This window comes from Sphaerodactylus townsendi, linkage group LG13 (assembly GCF_021028975.2).
Source record: "Sphaerodactylus townsendi isolate TG3544 linkage group LG13, MPM_Stown_v2.3, whole genome shotgun sequence".
NCBI lineage: Eukaryota > Metazoa > Chordata > Lepidosauria > Squamata > Sphaerodactylidae > Sphaerodactylus > Sphaerodactylus townsendi.
In genome coordinates, this window is record NC_059437.1 from 54,406,510 (window position 1) to 54,423,700 (window position 17,191).

At 43.7% G+C, this 17,191-nt stretch overlaps 1 protein-coding gene across 2 annotated transcripts in view; it reads left to right on the top strand.

Moving 5' to 3' along the window:
- The window catches only part of SETD1B (SET domain containing 1B, histone lysine methyltransferase), a 57,024-nt gene that overhangs the window by 16,280 nt on the left and 23,553 nt on the right, over positions 1-17,191 (top strand). For both annotated transcript variants that reach the window (XR_007246035.1, XM_048514526.1), the window contains exons 7-12: positions 9,139-9,909; positions 10,680-10,853; positions 11,472-11,559; positions 12,794-13,011; positions 14,284-14,404; positions 15,597-16,067. Coding sequence is in view for 1 of the 2 variants with exons in the window: in XM_048514526.1 (XP_048370483.1) it covers positions 9,139-9,909; positions 10,680-10,853; positions 11,472-11,559; positions 12,794-13,011; positions 14,284-14,404; positions 15,597-16,067 (1,843 nt within the window). In the remaining variant the exon portion in view is untranslated. The remainder of the gene's footprint in view (positions 1-9,138; positions 9,910-10,679; positions 10,854-11,471; positions 11,560-12,793; positions 13,012-14,283; positions 14,405-15,596; positions 16,068-17,191) is intronic.

The window sequence follows — 17,191 nt, forward strand, 5'->3', positions numbered from 1 at the left end:
GAGACTCTCATTCGTTTTTCTCCCAAGAGTTGAATCACTGAGTGTTAAATACTAAAAACTTACTCTCCTTAGCATTTAACTTTAGTAGAAATGGAAAATCCTCATAGTCAGCTGAAATATGATTTAGACTTCTATTCTGTGTACAGCCATCTCATATTGGTTTTAGTGGTGCTTCCATTAAATTCACTGTCAATGAATCGCAACCTTAAAACTGTTCTAGGAGATGTTACCAACTCCCTGGGAGATGTTACCAAATTTGGCTCCTTTTGACTTGCTCATTCACCTTCTAAAGTTACTTCAGAATTTTGAAATTATAAATCTTATTTTGTGTTTCTGTCTCTCTCAACCTTACTGACAAAGTTGAGGAAGGAGTTGATGCCCAGTGCCCTTTCATAATTTTGGAAGGGAGATTCTTCGTTTTGATTACATCAGCTTTGCATTTTGGAATAATTTGGAGATTCAAGCAGGCATGAGATATTTTTCATTAAAATTACTTACTTTTAGAAGCCAGCTAAAGCCTAAAGAAGCAGGAAACACAGACAGACTATCAATTGGTGTTGCAGGCCCTCCAGCAAGAGGGAAGCAAAGCATTTTGCTTTATTTTATTCTCCTAAGTTCTCAAGTGGGTGCCAGCCAAACTAAGTCTGGAAACTAAGGCAGAAGCACAAGCACATAGAGTAAGAACTGAAGCCCATACAAAACAAGGCAAAGTAACAGTAGCTTGAACAAAATCTGGTAACTTATCACCACACTGTCCAAGAATTGACCCAGGAAGTATAGAACAAGAGAGCATTCAAAGAGTTCTGTTGGATGGCCAGAACATATTGTCTTGCCCAAGGCCAACCAGTGAATCCAAGTGTGAAGAGGGATTTAAATCATGCCCTTCTAAGACAAAGTCTATTACTCTCATCATTGCAACAGGTTGACCATAAACATATCTCCCTTTGAGATTAGTATCAGAAGGCAGAATAGAAACAGTTTAATAAACAAAAATAGTTGGAGCCATTTCCTTTTGTTATTCCCTCCTGTTACACTTCAGTGGGCCTATCGCAAGATAGAGTAGAGTTGGCCATCTTATTTGTACTTGGGATTTATGTAGATGAGTAGTGAATGAGTAGTCATCGTCCGTAAAACTCCCATCTGAACTCCATCAAAGACATTACACAACATTTGGCTGTCCATCTGTAGGACTATTTCTTAGGGATAAATCCCAGCTTGATTTCTTTCTGATTTGGCAGAACTCCTTCAAGGGGACGTTTTGCTTTTGATCCAGTGACATGTTGACACAGAATCCCTGCAAGATGACAGACTTTTTAGAGAGCTGTAATTAATCTGCTTAAGGACTTAGTAGTATTGTAGTACTGCGGGCACTCCCAATGAAATCGATAGGGAAATGGGGTCTTTTATGTTGAATAACCAGTGAGATGAAACAGAATGTTCAGGATACTGAAGCAATAGAAAGCCAGTTGTGGTTGTGGGCTAGAGTATTCTTTGGCTCTCACGAGTCAAATTGAGGCTTTGAGGCTTTTGAATTTTGCATATTCATACAAAGTGGTGGGGCTGTATCTTCTTAGAAAGGGCGATGCCAGGTATCTCTTTGGCCCTTGCTGAAGCTGTTTATTTTGTATACTGGGGTGGGGTGGGGGGACACAATTAACTCTAACTAGCTGCAAGATTGCATCTGCTGTATTTGGTTGGGAGGTTGTTCTTAATGAGTTTTTAAAGGTGTTTTTATTTTGTATGGAATGTTAAGCAATTGATAGACTAGTTTCTTTCAGACCAGGGAATCTCCAGTTTGGACTGTGCATATGAGGGGAGCAGGGGGCATGCATGAGCTTGAGGAGCAGTCGGGTTTGGTTGGTGACATCCGAATCAATTCAATGGATTTTGCTTCTGAGTAAATTCATTTTGAAACCAGTGTGTTCTTGATACACTAGATGTGGGTTCACGCTCCCTAGCTAAATAAATTATAGGGTTAATGGAAGCCACATCCTTTGACCTGGAAACCCAACCCTCTAATCACTGATATGCTGCTGATGGTTTCTCAATACAGAGAGAAATACACTTAATACATGCGCCACCGCATGCTGCCTTCAGTTGCAGCATCAAGTATTTTGGAGCTGAGAACAGGTCATTCAGAACAGGTTCCAAGGCTGATCAGTGTCTGGGTGTACTGATATTCTCATAACAGGAAACTGCTTAATATGTTCAAGCAGAGTGTTCTTTACACCTGAACACACACGATTAAAATGCAGCAATAAAGCAAATGTTTTTCTCGTAGCAGACAAACTTGTTTTTGGAGGAACCAATTAATTACGGCTCACATCTCCTCCTCCCTACAAGTCAGAATGCGGTTGTTGTGCTGGGGATACATACATGTTGTCTCAGTTCAGTCAGAGCATCCCAGAGTGGGGAAAATAACAGGTGGTTTTAGCAGGCAGTAAATTCAGCATAACCCCACCCTATGAAATGCTTCAACTGCAGCTTGCTGGGCAAGGTGGCTCCTGCCCAACTCCGGTGGCTCCAAGTGCCCAAGAAGCAGTTAGAAGTGGACGTTGTTCTCAAGAATTCTTTCCGCAGATAAATGGAAGGCTCCACCTGAAGGATCCTTTGGAATTTAAGTTGCGAGTCCTCCTCCGAGCCTGAATGTTCTTTGCTTATCTGCTTGCTATCATTTTTCAAAACTGAATGAGATGCAGGAGCTAGAAACAAAGGAGCTAGCCTTTAAATCACACCGTTCAAGTCATTCCATATGATCTGACAGGGGATGTGTCTGCCTAGGCCAGGGGTCTGCAACCTGCGACTCTCCAGGTGTTCATGGACTACAATTCCTGCCGTTCTGGCAGGGGTTGATGGGAATTGTAGTCCATGAACATCTGGAGAGCCTCAGGTTGCAGACCCCTGGCCTAGGCAGTATAGGCAATAATAAGCAATAATAATAATAAAAACCTATCACATACAGTCATTGCAACTAGAACCAGAACTCTGTAACTATCGAATTTTTAATTTTTTCGTACTCTGTTTGCAAGCATATTCCCAGGGTGTCGGCTTTCAGGGATTGGAGAACTGGCTATGTTATAGTAGAGAAACAGGCATGGTCACTGGTCAAGATTTTTCTCAGGTGCTGTTCAAACATGGGCTTGAATAACCCCAGGAGTACTGCCATCTCATCTTGAGAATAGCAGGCATAGGTAAGAGTTGGACCACTCATGTCTGATGTTTCAGATACAAAACAAAGCAGATGTTTTTTGAATCCCTTATGAGACAGAAAAGCAGCTTCACTCTTTCCCAAAACTACCCCATTGTCATCAGCTGACATTCCCCGCTCCTGTTTTCTTTCTTGCTTTTTGTACCAGTTTTCTCTTGGTGTGAGGCAGTAGCTAATTAGGAAGCTGCACCTGAGCCTGCCACATTGTGCGGCACAAACACACACCATGGTGGCATTTCTTTCCCAACCAAGTAGTCCTAGGAGCGAGTTGCTGTTTTCAGGGGAATAGTTTCCTCCACCCCTGTGAGTCTTGAAGGATTAGCTTAAATTCCCCCCCTTGAGAATTTAAAAAAGCAGCATGAATTAGACCTGATATTGTTCAGTTTTCTTTCCTTCCAAGAAGGTGCCCGTTTGTATTTTAACCAATATCTGGGTAGGACTGCAGCTGTCGCCTGACCAGCTGTACGGCACTGTAGGTGACGGGGCAGGTGACAGGTGTCCAACAAAGGCCTTTTGCTCCCGAGGGCCAATAAGCTCCTGAGTGCAAGCAAATGCTGACGTAGACAAAGGACACTCTGTGTGGTGGCTGCTTTTTTGGAGAATAAACAGCTGAGACGTGATCCTGTATCTGCTGTGGACAAACTGTTGACCTTTGTCTCCCTGGTTCATTGGTTCTTACTACATTTTCTTTGTAATCAAAGCAGTGCTAAAAATATTTGCAAACCTTATTTGTTATTAAATCACACATATACACAGTGTCGAAGTCAAGTAATATATATTCATGAAACCATTGCACAAATATTCATAATCATGTTAGAGAGCGAGTTCGGTATATCGATTGGAGTGTTGGACCGGGATCTGGGAGATTTCAGGTTCAAATCCCAGTCTGCAGTGAAGTTGGCTCAGGAAGCAGCTCTCTTAAAAATTAAGTCTGATGTTGTCGAATGGAGCTTCCTCCCCAGAAAGTGCCGTTAGGGTTGCAGCCCGAGTGACCTTTTGCCAGTCACTTTCTCTCAGCCTCACCTGTATCACCAGGTGGTTGTGAGGATAAAATGGAGGCAAGCATTCCCGACAGGATTAAAAATATATATATAAATTACAAATTTGTCCATAGGATGCTCAATCAGTGGCCTCTATGAATTCACAACGTTTTTGTGCACTTTAGTAGTACTCTTTGACGTGCTGTTGATTTTTCCATATTAAACCTTTCCCGTGGCTTTTTAAAGTCTTATTGGTCCGCTCCTTTTCCCCCAATAGGGTTCTTCCAACTGTTAATTAATTAACAGAGTACCAGCTCTTAAATAGATGTTGGATTTGCTGCAATTCTGCAGGGCCTGTAAGTTGGAACTGTTCCACCAGACCCCCAGTTGAGGACAGCAACAGTTTTCCTCCCAGTGGGACTCCCTTCCCTTTTACTTTTCTTCCCCTCAACATGACTGATAAAGATAGTGGGTGGGGGATATCGGTTTGATTTCATTTCAAATTTAACACCATCAAGGTATCATTGGAATTTTATGGTGATTTTATGGTTTTTATTATGATATTATGTTATACATTCTTTTCTGTAAGCCACTCTGAGCCCACTTGGGGAAGGGCAGCCTAGGAGACAAACTCACACATAAATAAATCAGGGTTTTTTTTAGCAAAAGCAAAAAAAACCATCAAGGGATCTGATAACTGCTATTGGAAGATCTCATCCAGTACATTTGTTATAATTTTCCAGAATGTCTTCGCTCTGATGCATTTATCCCACAGGTGGGGAAAAAAATCTTTGTGGCACTGCCAGCAGTTATTACTTTACTACACTTACGTTGAAAGTGTTTTCCAGATGTCACATGCCAATTATGTCTGTAGTACTTTAGTCTTGAGCTGGAAATATCTGCATTCAGACTGCTCATGATGAAACGTATTAGATAACCATAGTTTAGTAATGCCGTCTCATGCTGTATCCTTTTCCACCAAAAGATCTAAGTGCAGTCAGTCGTGCTGTGGTGGAAGTAAAAGTAGCATTTTCCCACAGGTGAAAGTATGAATGTCTGCGAGCATTAAGGAATCATTTTTAAGCGCATTTTTAAGGTGTCCTGCAACGGGCCCATCACGGGACTTGCAAACCCCGCTGGCTCCCTCCCACTCTGAGCAGCAACCCCAGCCCAACTGCCCTGACGAGAGCTGACCTTGGCCAGCTGGGAGCAGGCAGCAGGACCACTGGCAGCGGGCAGGTGGAGGCACAATGAAGCCCAACATCAAAGGACTGCAACTAGCTGCCCCAGAATGGCAGAGAAGGATGGGAGGTCAAAAGCGTACCAGGTGCTGCGGATTCAGGCTGCTAGAGAGGAAAGCGGGTAGGGAGGCAGAGAAGGGAAAGGACACGACTCCAGTGAGCAGGGGAAGGGGCCGCCACCCCCAGGGGGAAGCAGCAGGGAAAGGTGTTAGGCTGGAGCCGCCACCCTGCAACCAGGCTTCGATATCTGTGTCAAGCAGCAGGGAGGGGCTGGAGGAAGGTTATTCGGGAGGCTGGGGGGGGGGAGCAGTTGGATGGCCAGGGAGCCACAGAAGCCCTGAAGGAAGGACCAGAACCCATCCCAGGGGTCCTGATGGTGGTGGTGGGGGGGTGATAAGGTCCAGGAAGCAGTAGTGGGTGAATTTAGAATTCTTTTTGGATTTTTGGTGGAAAAGGGTATAGTGTACCCTCATGGGGCAGCTGTCTGAGATATTGTTTGCACATTCACTTGTCCAAAGATTATTATTCTTTACATGTTTGTGTGCATAACCAAGAGTTTATTCAGAACACGTCTGGGGAAGCTCTGGGATACAGTGGCAATTCCTGTTTTTGTTTTGCTGTTGCAAATTAACAGGGCTATTCATTTGGGCTTAAAAGTAACAGACATGGACAATAAATTCTTACTGTACAGAATCTAAGCCCCTGATCTGTTCATTTTTTCTCCTTTATGGAAGCTGAATAGAATGGGATAGGATGCACTATCAGGAAAAGAGAAAAGAGCAGGAATGGACAGTGAGAGAGGGCTGATTCACACACATGTGTTCACTGACTGTAGCCAGCGATGGCCTTTATGGATGAAATTGGCATTGCAGGTTGATTGCAAGTTTGCCACAGCAAAGTTAAATAACGCTACAGTGTCTGCTCAAGCAAAACAGAAGGACAGTACCTTCTTCATCTGAGATTAGTCAAGTGTTAAGGACTTTCTTTTTTCCTTAAATCATATTTGTGCAGTTTTGAGATTGTATGCCATTTAGTTTTGCTTTGTACACTTGTCTACATTTTTAGATGTTTGACAAATAATAAATATTGAGGAACCAAGTTATATCAAATTGTGTGTGTGTAAGTACCATCAATTGCTTTATTCTTCAAAGACCTAATATCATGGCATTTTAAATCCTTTGGTGGAATCATCTCAGATAAGTAAAGAATTTTAGACCCTGAAGAATAAAGCAAACTTCCTGCGGCTTTATATACTTTGTTTTCCACTTTCCCCTCAAGTCTAGTCCATGTTTTCCACCTTGGCTACACCCTGCTGTCTCCTATTGTTCTTCGCCACCATCCATGAATCCTCTTAAATCTTGAATAAGTTATTCATCCTTTTGAAATTATTTTAATTGAACTGTGCTTAATTGAAAGCGTCCTTCTTCCTGTTGGCTTTCTTTTGATGTTTAGTATATTTCCTCATTTCTCTTTCCTCTCTTATCTGCCTGCCATTATATTTCCAGTCTATCACTTAGGATAAAACCTGGGTCACATAACTTGTTCATTCTATGAATGCAGGTCAGTTCCCAACTGTGAAGCTGTTGGAGGCTCAAGAATCTTTTGTAAATGTTCCTCAAGTTAAATTTCAGAAGAATTCAGTTATAGGTTTTCCTACCCTGCTAGCTCTTTAGCTTGCTTGTGACTTACATGTCATCCCATGCAAAAATATAGTTTACTCGCTGTCCATACATTTAAATACTTTCTAAAACACACCATGTGACCTTGGTAGGAGAAAATAATTATAGGCTATGAGTGGAAGGCCCTGGTAGCAAGAGCTGTCCTTGGGCTTGGGTTGGATTGGATAGGCCCCTTCCGCCCATGCAGAATAATGCACTTTCAATCCACTTTCACAATTGTTTGAAAGTGGATATTGCTATGCCGCACATTAAAATCCAACTGCAAAGTGCATTGAAAGTGCATTATTCTGCATGTGCACAAAGGGCCATAGAATGGCATGGGCGACCTCCAGCTAGGGTTGCATTTGCATGAGCGAAGGCAAGCCATGTTAGGTGTGCCTGCAGAGTACTGGTCTCCCAACTGCTGCTTTGTGATCTTGCCAATAGTGATGGTTGTATTGCAAAGATAATAGCGATGGCCTACAATCATCTGGGGGGAGGGAGGGAAAATCATGCACTGGAATCAAATTGAAAGTAGGTTCCCTGTGGCAGACTGGAGTGAAAGGTGGGTCCTGGATTTGAAAAGGCTGACGTTCACAATGGAACAGGAAGGATGGAATAAGGACCCTAATGAATCAGGCGAATGGTCTGTCTAGTTCAGCATCCTGTCTCACACAGGGGTCAGCCAGTAAGCCTGGAGGTCCAAGAACAGGGTCTAGAGGCAGAGGTCTTTCCCAGATGTTGCCTCCTGGTCCTGGGACTGCCTGCAGAGGTTGACAGCCTGTGAACACTGGAGGTACCTTTAGGTACCACGACTAGTAGCCATTGATAGACCTGTCCTCCATAGATTTGTCTAATCCCCTTATAAAGTTGCCTATGCCTGTGGCAGGAGTCTGCAACCTGCAACTCTCCAGATGTTCATGGACTACAAATCCCATCAGCCCCTGCCAGCATGGCAATGAACATCTGGAGAGCTGCAGGTTGCAGACCCCTGGCCTATGGCTATCACTATATCCTCTGGCAGCAAATTCCACCTGTTAATGTTCAGCAAGGTGCTGGATGGTTGTGATGTTCACACACTCTCAATGCATAGGAGCATTTTCTCCATGGAGGGTTGTTCACTTCCTACAAAGAACATCTCTTCCATTGAAGTTCTATGAGGGCATCTGTGAGGATGCTTTTCCCCTTTCACAGGGGGAGAAAGAAGGGTGGGAGAGGCCACATCTAGAATTTAATTTCGGGACTTCAGCAGTTCCCTATCACCGGCTCTTTTTGGCCACACACTAGATGTTGTGTTTGACCTTCCTTACAACTGCTGGATTATCACAAGATTTAGAGTAAGAGTTATGAGTGGTCCCAATGCCACAAACACTCTTTTCTGCTTCAGATACATTTTTATATTATGCAGAGGCAGGTAAACTACTTCTTGCTTAAACTCTACTGGTTTGCCATAAGTCAACTGCAATTTGATGGTACTTTATACACGCAGAGACACAGAGTCCTTTCATTGGAAGAGGTTATTGAGATTACATCTGTTAATTCTCTGCTGAGTGTCAACCATTCCTTTAGATGCAGGCTTGCAAACAATGTACTGCAGCCTGCCGATTTTACTCTTTTGAAGCAGCTGCCCCCTAGTGGCAGCCTATTGGTCCAACTGTTTGAAGTCAGGTTAAAGATGCACCTGTGCTGAGATTTCTGAACTGCACTTAATTTTACATTGAGAACAGATGTTCCATAGTAAAAGGGAGTTCAGAAGCATCCAGCAGCAGGGTGCTAGCCTCAATAATCTTGCAGCAAAATAACACCATCTCTTCTTCTGTGCCCAGAGGCCTATGAAATTATACACTAGCCCAGCCAGCGTGGACAACTAAGAGGAGAGAAACTTGTCAAAGTCTCCTGATGAATGAAATATCTTAAAGAAACCTTCAGGGTTTTTTTTAATCTGAGTTCCCAAGATTTAGGATATTGTTTTTGTTCTTGAAATGGATTGTTGGGGTTTTTTTTAACTCATAAGAATACAACCTTGTCTAAACAGACTGTTTTTCTCACAGTGTCATCCATCTTCAGGCGAGGACATGGAGATCTCCGATGATGAAATGAACCCATCTCCCATCACAAGCACAGAATGTGCCAAAAACATTGTGGTGAATACCTCAGTCAGCAACTCTGGTGTGATGGCTCCCTCAATCCCCATGCCTCCACCCGGGTATCCTCCTCTGCCTCCACCACCTCCGCACCAGCCAGGCTTTCCGATGCCCCCACCTCTCCCCCCTCCACCACCTCCACCAACACACCCAACAGTCACCGTCCCGCCTCCCCCCCTTCCTGCCCCTCCTGGGGTCCCCCCGCCTCATATCTTGCCTCCCCTCCCTCCGTTCCATCCTGCCATGTTCCCCATCATGCAAATGGACATGATCAGCGTCTTAAGCAACCAGTGGGGTGGCATGTCCATGTCTTTTCAAATGCAAACCCAGATGTTGAGCCGCATGATGCAAGGGCATAACACGTACCAGTACCACCCTTTCATGGGAAACCGGATGCAGTTTGTGAATCTTCCTCCTTACCGACACTTCTCAATGGGTGCAACTATTGGCCGGGGGCAGCCCTGGCCACCTTTGCCCAAGTTTGACCCTTCTGTCCCCCCACCGGGTTATGAGCCCAAGAAGGAAGATCCGCACAAGGCCACTGTGGACGGTGTCCTATTGGTGATTGTGAAGGAATTAAAAGCAATCATGAAAAGGGATTTGAACCGGAAGATGGTGGAGGTGGTGGCCTTCCGGGCATTCGATGACTGGTGGGATAAGAAGGAACGTCTGGCAAAGGTAGGAGTCCAACAACAAGCATGGTTTCTAAAGAGGGGATGACCTTGCAGTGGGAGGAATGACAGGCAAACCCCCTGTGATGGGAGGTGCATCAAGTAACTTGAGACAGGAGCAATGCATGGCAAGCCACAATAGCAGCATTGGAGTTCACAGGTCTGAATGGGAAGAAGTCCATATGTATAGATGGCCCAAGGCTTAAGCCTGGGTCTTAACTTTTTGAAAAGGAATTTTAGAAAGAAGAAATCAGGAAACTCTTTTACCTAGTACAAGGGTCTGCAACCTGCGGCTCTCCAGATTTTTGTGGACTACAATTCCCATCATCCCCTCCCAGCTTGGCCAATAGGCCATACTGGCAGGGGCTGATGGGACTTGTACTCCATGAACATCTGGAGAGCCGCAGGTTGCAGACTCCTGACTAGTACCCTCAAGAATCACTGCTGGTTAATGTACCAGTAAACTGGTTCAATGTAAGATAGCTGTGTTCATGTTTTACTTCCTCGCAGCTGCATGTGGCTTGGAGTGTTGTATCAACGGTGTCTTTGCAGTCTTGTATCAACAGTGGTCACAGTGACTCTCTCCCCAGAGCTGTTCTGCAGCTATTTGCAAGCTTTTCTGGGGTCCTGGTTCTGCCAAAAGCCCAATAAGAGACTATTCTACAGCCTGAACTGGATATTTTTTTCAGCCCCAAACCAGACCACAGTCAAGGCTGCCCATGTGAGCTGTGTGTGCCTGTGTTGTATGTTCTGTTGAACTTCTTTTTTCTTGTACAGGCATCTCTTACTCCGGTAAAATCTGGAGAGAATAAAGATGAGGAAAAGCCAAAACCAAAGGATCGCATCACATCTTGTCTCCTGGAGAACTGGCATAAAGGAGAGGGTCTCGGCTATGAAGGGATTGGCCTGGGCATTGGCTTACGAGGAGCCATCCGGCTACCATCTTTCAAGGTTAGAACATCAGTTTTCAGAACACAAACCCTTCTTCCCTTTCGCCTGTCGTACTAGATAGTTGTTAGGAGTTAGTTTATCTGACAGTGGTTCTTCAAAATGCCCGCCGGTGTAAGAGTTTAAAATATCTTCTGGGTGGATCCCTCTGTGAAGGTTGGCAGTACCATACAGTCTTCAACAGAAGAGCAATTCAGATGCTTGGGATTGGGGCAGGATTGCAAACACGTAAAGTGGTTGGCAATCTCGGGGGAATTATTTTAATTTTTCCATGTTTGATAACTTTTAACATAGCTTTACGTGAAGGTTTTATCGTGCGTTAGGAAGCCCTTCAAAAGTGTTATAGATGGGGGTCTCATTAGAAATGTTCCGTTTCATTCTGACTTTTATCATTCAGATTTATGTTCAGCTTCATTTGTTTGAGGTTTAAAGTGCCTTCTGTCCACCCTGGTTGAATGGCTGCCAGTAGTATTAAATGACGTGGGGTAAAAGTTGTTGACTGGCTACATTGCTCTCATGGCTTCCTGTGTGTTTTGTGTTGCCTGTTTTTGAAAGGAATGTTTGCGTATGTCTACACAGATTACACCTCTTGAAATAGGCTTGCTCTCTCCATTTTGGCAGGTAAAACGAAAGGAGCCACCTGAAGCAGCCTCAGCAGGAGACCAGAAAAGAATCCGCCCCTCCCCGTCAGTCGATGATGAAGACGAAGGTTGGCAAAATCAATGCTTTTGCTCCAAACCGAACAGCTACTGAACATGTGAGATTTCCCAGCAGTGGACTGGATCTTGCGGATCCGTTTCACTAGGAACACTACCAAAGCAGGGATGACTCCTAGCATCAGGGGAAAGCATCACCATCAACAGAACAGATTTACAGGATCCATCCCCACGTGTTCTTGAGACGTAATTGCATTGCTTTGAGCATGGGCAATTACAGTGCAGCTCTCCGTCACTCAGCTTGCAAGAGATTTTTTTCCATTTCTCAACAAGCCAGCAGTGGTTTCTTGAAAGTTAAACCTTTTGTAAAGTGTCTACCCAAACATCAGGATAAATTGATTTGTTTGTCTGTCTGTGGTGTGCCTTTCTCACTGAAAATGGATTGTAGATAAATCAGCTGTATTTAGGCTTTTTATCTAAACTGAAGCTTTAGAAAGTCCACTTCCAGCAACCCATCTCACTGGGTCGCTGCCCCCTCTGCCCCCCCATCCCCCCCATTAATATATCTGCTATAATGGAATAGGGTACAACAATTTGCAACTCTTAAGTACTGGGCATTCTGGCACTTTTTCTTACAGAAAACAAAAGAGAGGGATACTTTTAAATTCTATTAATATGCCCCAAAGTACAATTGTATATGCTAGTTAAGGAATAAATTATGCATTTCATTCAATTAAATCAGCAAAAGCAGTTTGGGTTTGATAGGAAAATTAGTGCTGAATAGATATACATTTCCCCCAACATTTCTGGTGTTTCCAAGGCTTTGAATTTTCCAGAAAATTCACAATGCTAGGTCTGATTTTAAATGTTTGGGTTACCAGATTATGGAGCACCTTTAGCCCTCCCCCCTCCCCCCCACATTCCAACTGCAACCCAGACTGCCTCCTTTTAACCTTCTTCAAGATATAGAATGGCTGCCATTCTCTTCTATGGAGGAAGCGTAATGTGTTGCCTTTGGATTGAGACCAAAACCAGCCATCTATCCCTGAGACCTGGAGATCCTTGCAGTGAACAAGACCTTTCTTTACACAAATTTCCTGCCATAATGTCAAGCATTTTGCTCAGGTTATAATAATGCTAGGTAGCTTGAACTCTTCCAGCTTATAGTGTATTTCCAAGTTGCCTACTCCTTCTCTCTAAGATGGAGTTGGGGAGAGGGAACAGCCTTCCCCATATTTGGAACCTTGTGGCTGAGACGTTCCCTCTGTGTTTATTTTCACACTTCAGAATCTGAACGAGATCGAGACCTTCCAGATGCAACGTCTGACATCTCCAAGAAGGATGTAGATAGTGTTGGCCTCAGACGAAGACCTGCACGACCACTGGAGCTAGACAGTGAAGGAGAGGAGGAGGATTCAGGCAAAGAGGAGGAGGAAGAATCCTCTTCGGAAAAGGAGGCCGAGCAGGAGGAAGAGGAAGGAGTGATGAAATCAGTGTCAGTTAAGGTAGGTCCTACAGGTGACTGGAGTTGTTTTCTTGACCATATTTATATGAATTTCCAAGATCTCTTCTGGGTGTTCCTGGAGATGAGTGCCTTCTGGATGTTTCATTTACAGGAAACTGTTGCCTACTTCCCTCCACTTATAAAGAAGGTCTTGTTCAGTGATTTCATGAGCAGATAACCTGAGAGTGTCCTGCTTTCCATAGAGGAAGCAGTCATCCTCTCAGTGGTGAACTGAAGCACTCATGGGATTACAGTTAGTGCAGCACCTGCTCTGCTTGATTCTAACCATTGTGGGGTACATAGTCCTTAAAGAAGTGTTTGTACTTTGGCCCTTTCTTTGCCAGTGAAGAAAGGACAGAGTGGGAATACAAGAGCACTGTTAAGCTTTAAGCAGTTCTATACATATCCATGTGTCCCTCTACTGATGTCATTACGAGTAACATTTTGCCATTGCAGATTCCTGTCTTTTTTCAAAGTATAATAGGCTTAGTCCTCCACAAGCCTCTTTGAGAAACAGAGTTGCTTGGCTGCCTGTCTCACAAAGATGGGGAGCTGAGATGCAGAGAAGCTAATAGTGACAAGGCAATTTGTGGCAGAGGAGAAATGAATATTGTCTCTTTTCCCACAAAGATGAATGTTTCTTTATGATCTTTCTGTGTATTACTGTGATCACATCTAGTTGCAGTTGCTTGGATCTGTTCACACATTTTTGTACTTCTCCTGTGATCTTGTTTGTATTGGTGTGTTTTTTACTTTACTATTATCACTTTCTTTCTGCCAAGGGTGCCCCCTACTGCGTGCTTCAAACTAGTTGCTTGTCTTTTTACCTACCAAATGTTTCTACCAAATGTTCTATCAATCAGCCAGTGTAGTATAGCGGTTAGACTCAGACCTGGGGGATCTAAGTTTGGATTCATGCTCTCCTGTGAACCTACTGGGTGGTTCTTTAATGCCACCCTGAGTGTTTTGGAGAAACAGCAGTATAAAAATGTACGAAGTAGATAGTTGTGCCAAAGGTATTTGTGGGTTGTTTTGCTGGCTGTTGTGGATTTTCCAGGCTGTATGGCCATGGTGTAGCAGTCCTGGGGGTAAAATGTTAGCCGCTAAAACTACCAGATCATGGCTGCGCAGCCTGAAAACCTACAACAGCCAGTCAATTCCAACTGTGAAAGCCTTTGACAGTCATTGGATCTCTTTATAAGCACTCAGCTCATGTTTCCCCCTCTGAAAAACTGGGTGTTCGCTAAATTTGTAAAATTTATTGTTGCCCAAGGAGGAAGAAGAGGAGGAAGATGCTAATGAAGAGGAAGAAGAGGAGGAGGAAGAAGAAGAAGATGATGATGATGCTGAAGTAGAAACAAGTGAAAAGGAGGAAGAGCAGGATTCTGAAGAAGGTCTGAGATCTTTCTGGTAGCTGAATAAACCAATGATGTGCTCTTGGAGACACTTTTTTTCTTCAGCTTAATAGTTATTCACAACTCCTTGGGTTGGTTCAATTGTTGATAAGCATTAGTTGATCAGTCTGCAATTGATTATCATAACACATCCATGAAATTCAGTCATGCTCTGAGAGATATGAAAACTCCAACAGGTCTGATGGGCCTGTTCTCACATGCAAACCAACAGTGAACATGCATGTGTGAATCAGCCCCGTAGATGGTGCACAGCTGATTAAAGATGAGCTATCCATAAGCCTCTGTGTTGGGCACAGCAGATGACCAAGCAATGCTTCAAATCTTAGATGAAGAACACCACAGTGTCCTATTTAATTTTTTTTTACCTTGAAAAGTTTTAAATTTTCCCCTACCACCTTTGAAGACATCAACACAGGCCATATTTGAGCATAAGACTGAACAAACTTGGCTTATGTAAGTACCCAGGAGCACCTGAGAGGCCAGAATTAAATAAGTTGTAAATATCTCCTGGAGAGAGATTTTGCATTGCAATAGAATCTTCATGGGAAACATTGTGCTATGATTAAATTTACTTTTTATAAAAGTGTTAAAATAAATTGGCCAGCATTTTGTCATGATGGAATCCATTGTGTGCCTAAATTAAGAATATCCTGTTCTTGTTACACACACACACCCCTCAAAAAACTGCTGTAAAATTGTGGGGAAGAAATCCTGAGGAATTGGCTAAATGAAAAGGAGCAGTCAAACTTCTTTCTTACTAGGAAAGACTAAAGAATCTTTATAACAGAGGGAGAAAATATGACCAAGGGGTAGACCAAACTCTGAATGGTGAGGGGAGAATGAAGAAAGAAATTATTTGTGTCCCTGGCTGTAGACACGAAGTGTAAAAGTGGTGATCACAAGCAGCAGGGGCCAGCTAACAAAACTCACCTGCACTAGGTTTAGAATAAAAGGAAGCATTTAACACAAACATGTAATTAATTGCTTTGAGACATTGTAATGGCTACTAGCATAAGATAAATGAGCCAGCGTTGTGTAGTGGTTAGGATGTTGAACTAGACCCAGGGAGGGCCAGGTTCCAGTTTCCACCCAGCCTCAGTGAGGACTGGCCCATACTCCCTAGATACTTTAGATAACAGCTAACAACATTAACCTTTCACCTTCCTTGCAGAAGATATCGGAAGCCCTGCCTCCTCAAGGGCAGAGATTGAGTCATCCGATGAAAGTGACGAATCCTCGGAATTTGGAACAAGTTCTGATTCCGATGAAGATGAAGAGGAGGAAGATGATGATGAGGAGGAGGAGGAGGAGGATGACAATGCAGGGGTGTCTATGGAGCAAGAAAGAGAAGCTGTGCCCGTGGAAATAACAGTGGAGTCTATCGCGCAAGAGCCTGAGGATGACGACGATGAGAAGGAGACCATCCTGGAATTGTTTCCAGTAGAAGATGACGTGTACATGCAGGGGGCTCCCCTAGCACAGGTGGAACCTTCTATGCCGGAAGGAGAGGAACTCAAGGAAGAACCCCAACAAGTGGAAGAGGAAAGTGGTGAAGTCCCTGAGGAATCTCTTGCTGCCGAGGCGCTGATGGTGATGGAGCAAACTGAAGAGAAGATACAACAGTCCCCTGCATGTCTGCCAGGTATGGCTCCTCTTTAACAATCTGGGTATCTGTCCCTACCAGACTGGTTCTTTCCCGTTATTGATTGTGGGTTTCTAAAAGAGTATCTGCTCTGGTCTGTACCCTGTGCTCAGTTTTAATGAGGAAGGTGTGTTTTGGGAAGGAAATCATTCTAAGGTGAAACATAGGTACAGACAGGTTCATCAGTGGCTATTAGCCATGAAGGCCAAATGGAATTTCTATGTTCAGAGGTATTGTATCTCTGAATATCAGTTGCTGGTGGTCAACCTCAGTGGGAGAGGCTTTGGCCTCTTGTGGACCCTCTGGGGTACCTGGCTCGACACTGTGGGAATCAGGATGCTACTGGCCATTGGTCTGATCTAGCCAGTCTGCCCTTAAATTATTAACCAGGCATGACTGCAAAGTCTGTCACAAATGCCCGCTAGACAGGCCTGTGAATTACAGAGCAACTTCCACTGGACAACCAGATATTCTAACAAATATTTGTGAAGGTGTGGGAGTAATCTGCAGGATTAGTGTTATGACTGAGCAGTTATAACTTCGGAAGAAGGCTTAAAGTGTCCATTCATGTTCTGAAGCCTTCCAGTTTCTCTGTAGTTTGGCAGCAACTTGGTTTATAGGCCTTTCTTAAAAGTATTAGGTTAATTTTTATATTATAATTAGCAGAATTAAAAAACCCTCTCAGATTTGAAAAGCAATGGCTGCTTTTCATGCATCATGTTTAGCGAATAGCTGTGAAAGTAATTAAACTTCTTATCATCCTCTACTGATGTCAAACATATGTGTCTAATAACTGTTCAGGTGTCTCCTTCTTTAAAAAAAATAATGGTAATAACTGTGATGTACGCCCAGAAATGGTGCAGCCATGGCTGTACACTGAAATTAGCTTGAAATTAGACCAACAGCCAAACTCAGACACGTGCTGGTTTCACTACCACATGGTGGTTGCCAGCAACCTAAAGTCACTTTAGATAAGAGTCTGAAAAACTGTCAGCACTGGAGTGTTGTGTGGTTTCCGGGCTGAAAGCACTGTCTGTTGGAGACTTGGGCCAGATGGAACTTTGGGCAAAGCTACAAAGGTTTTGGATTTCCATGCTCTGCATGCATCCCTGTGTCCTCTTTTC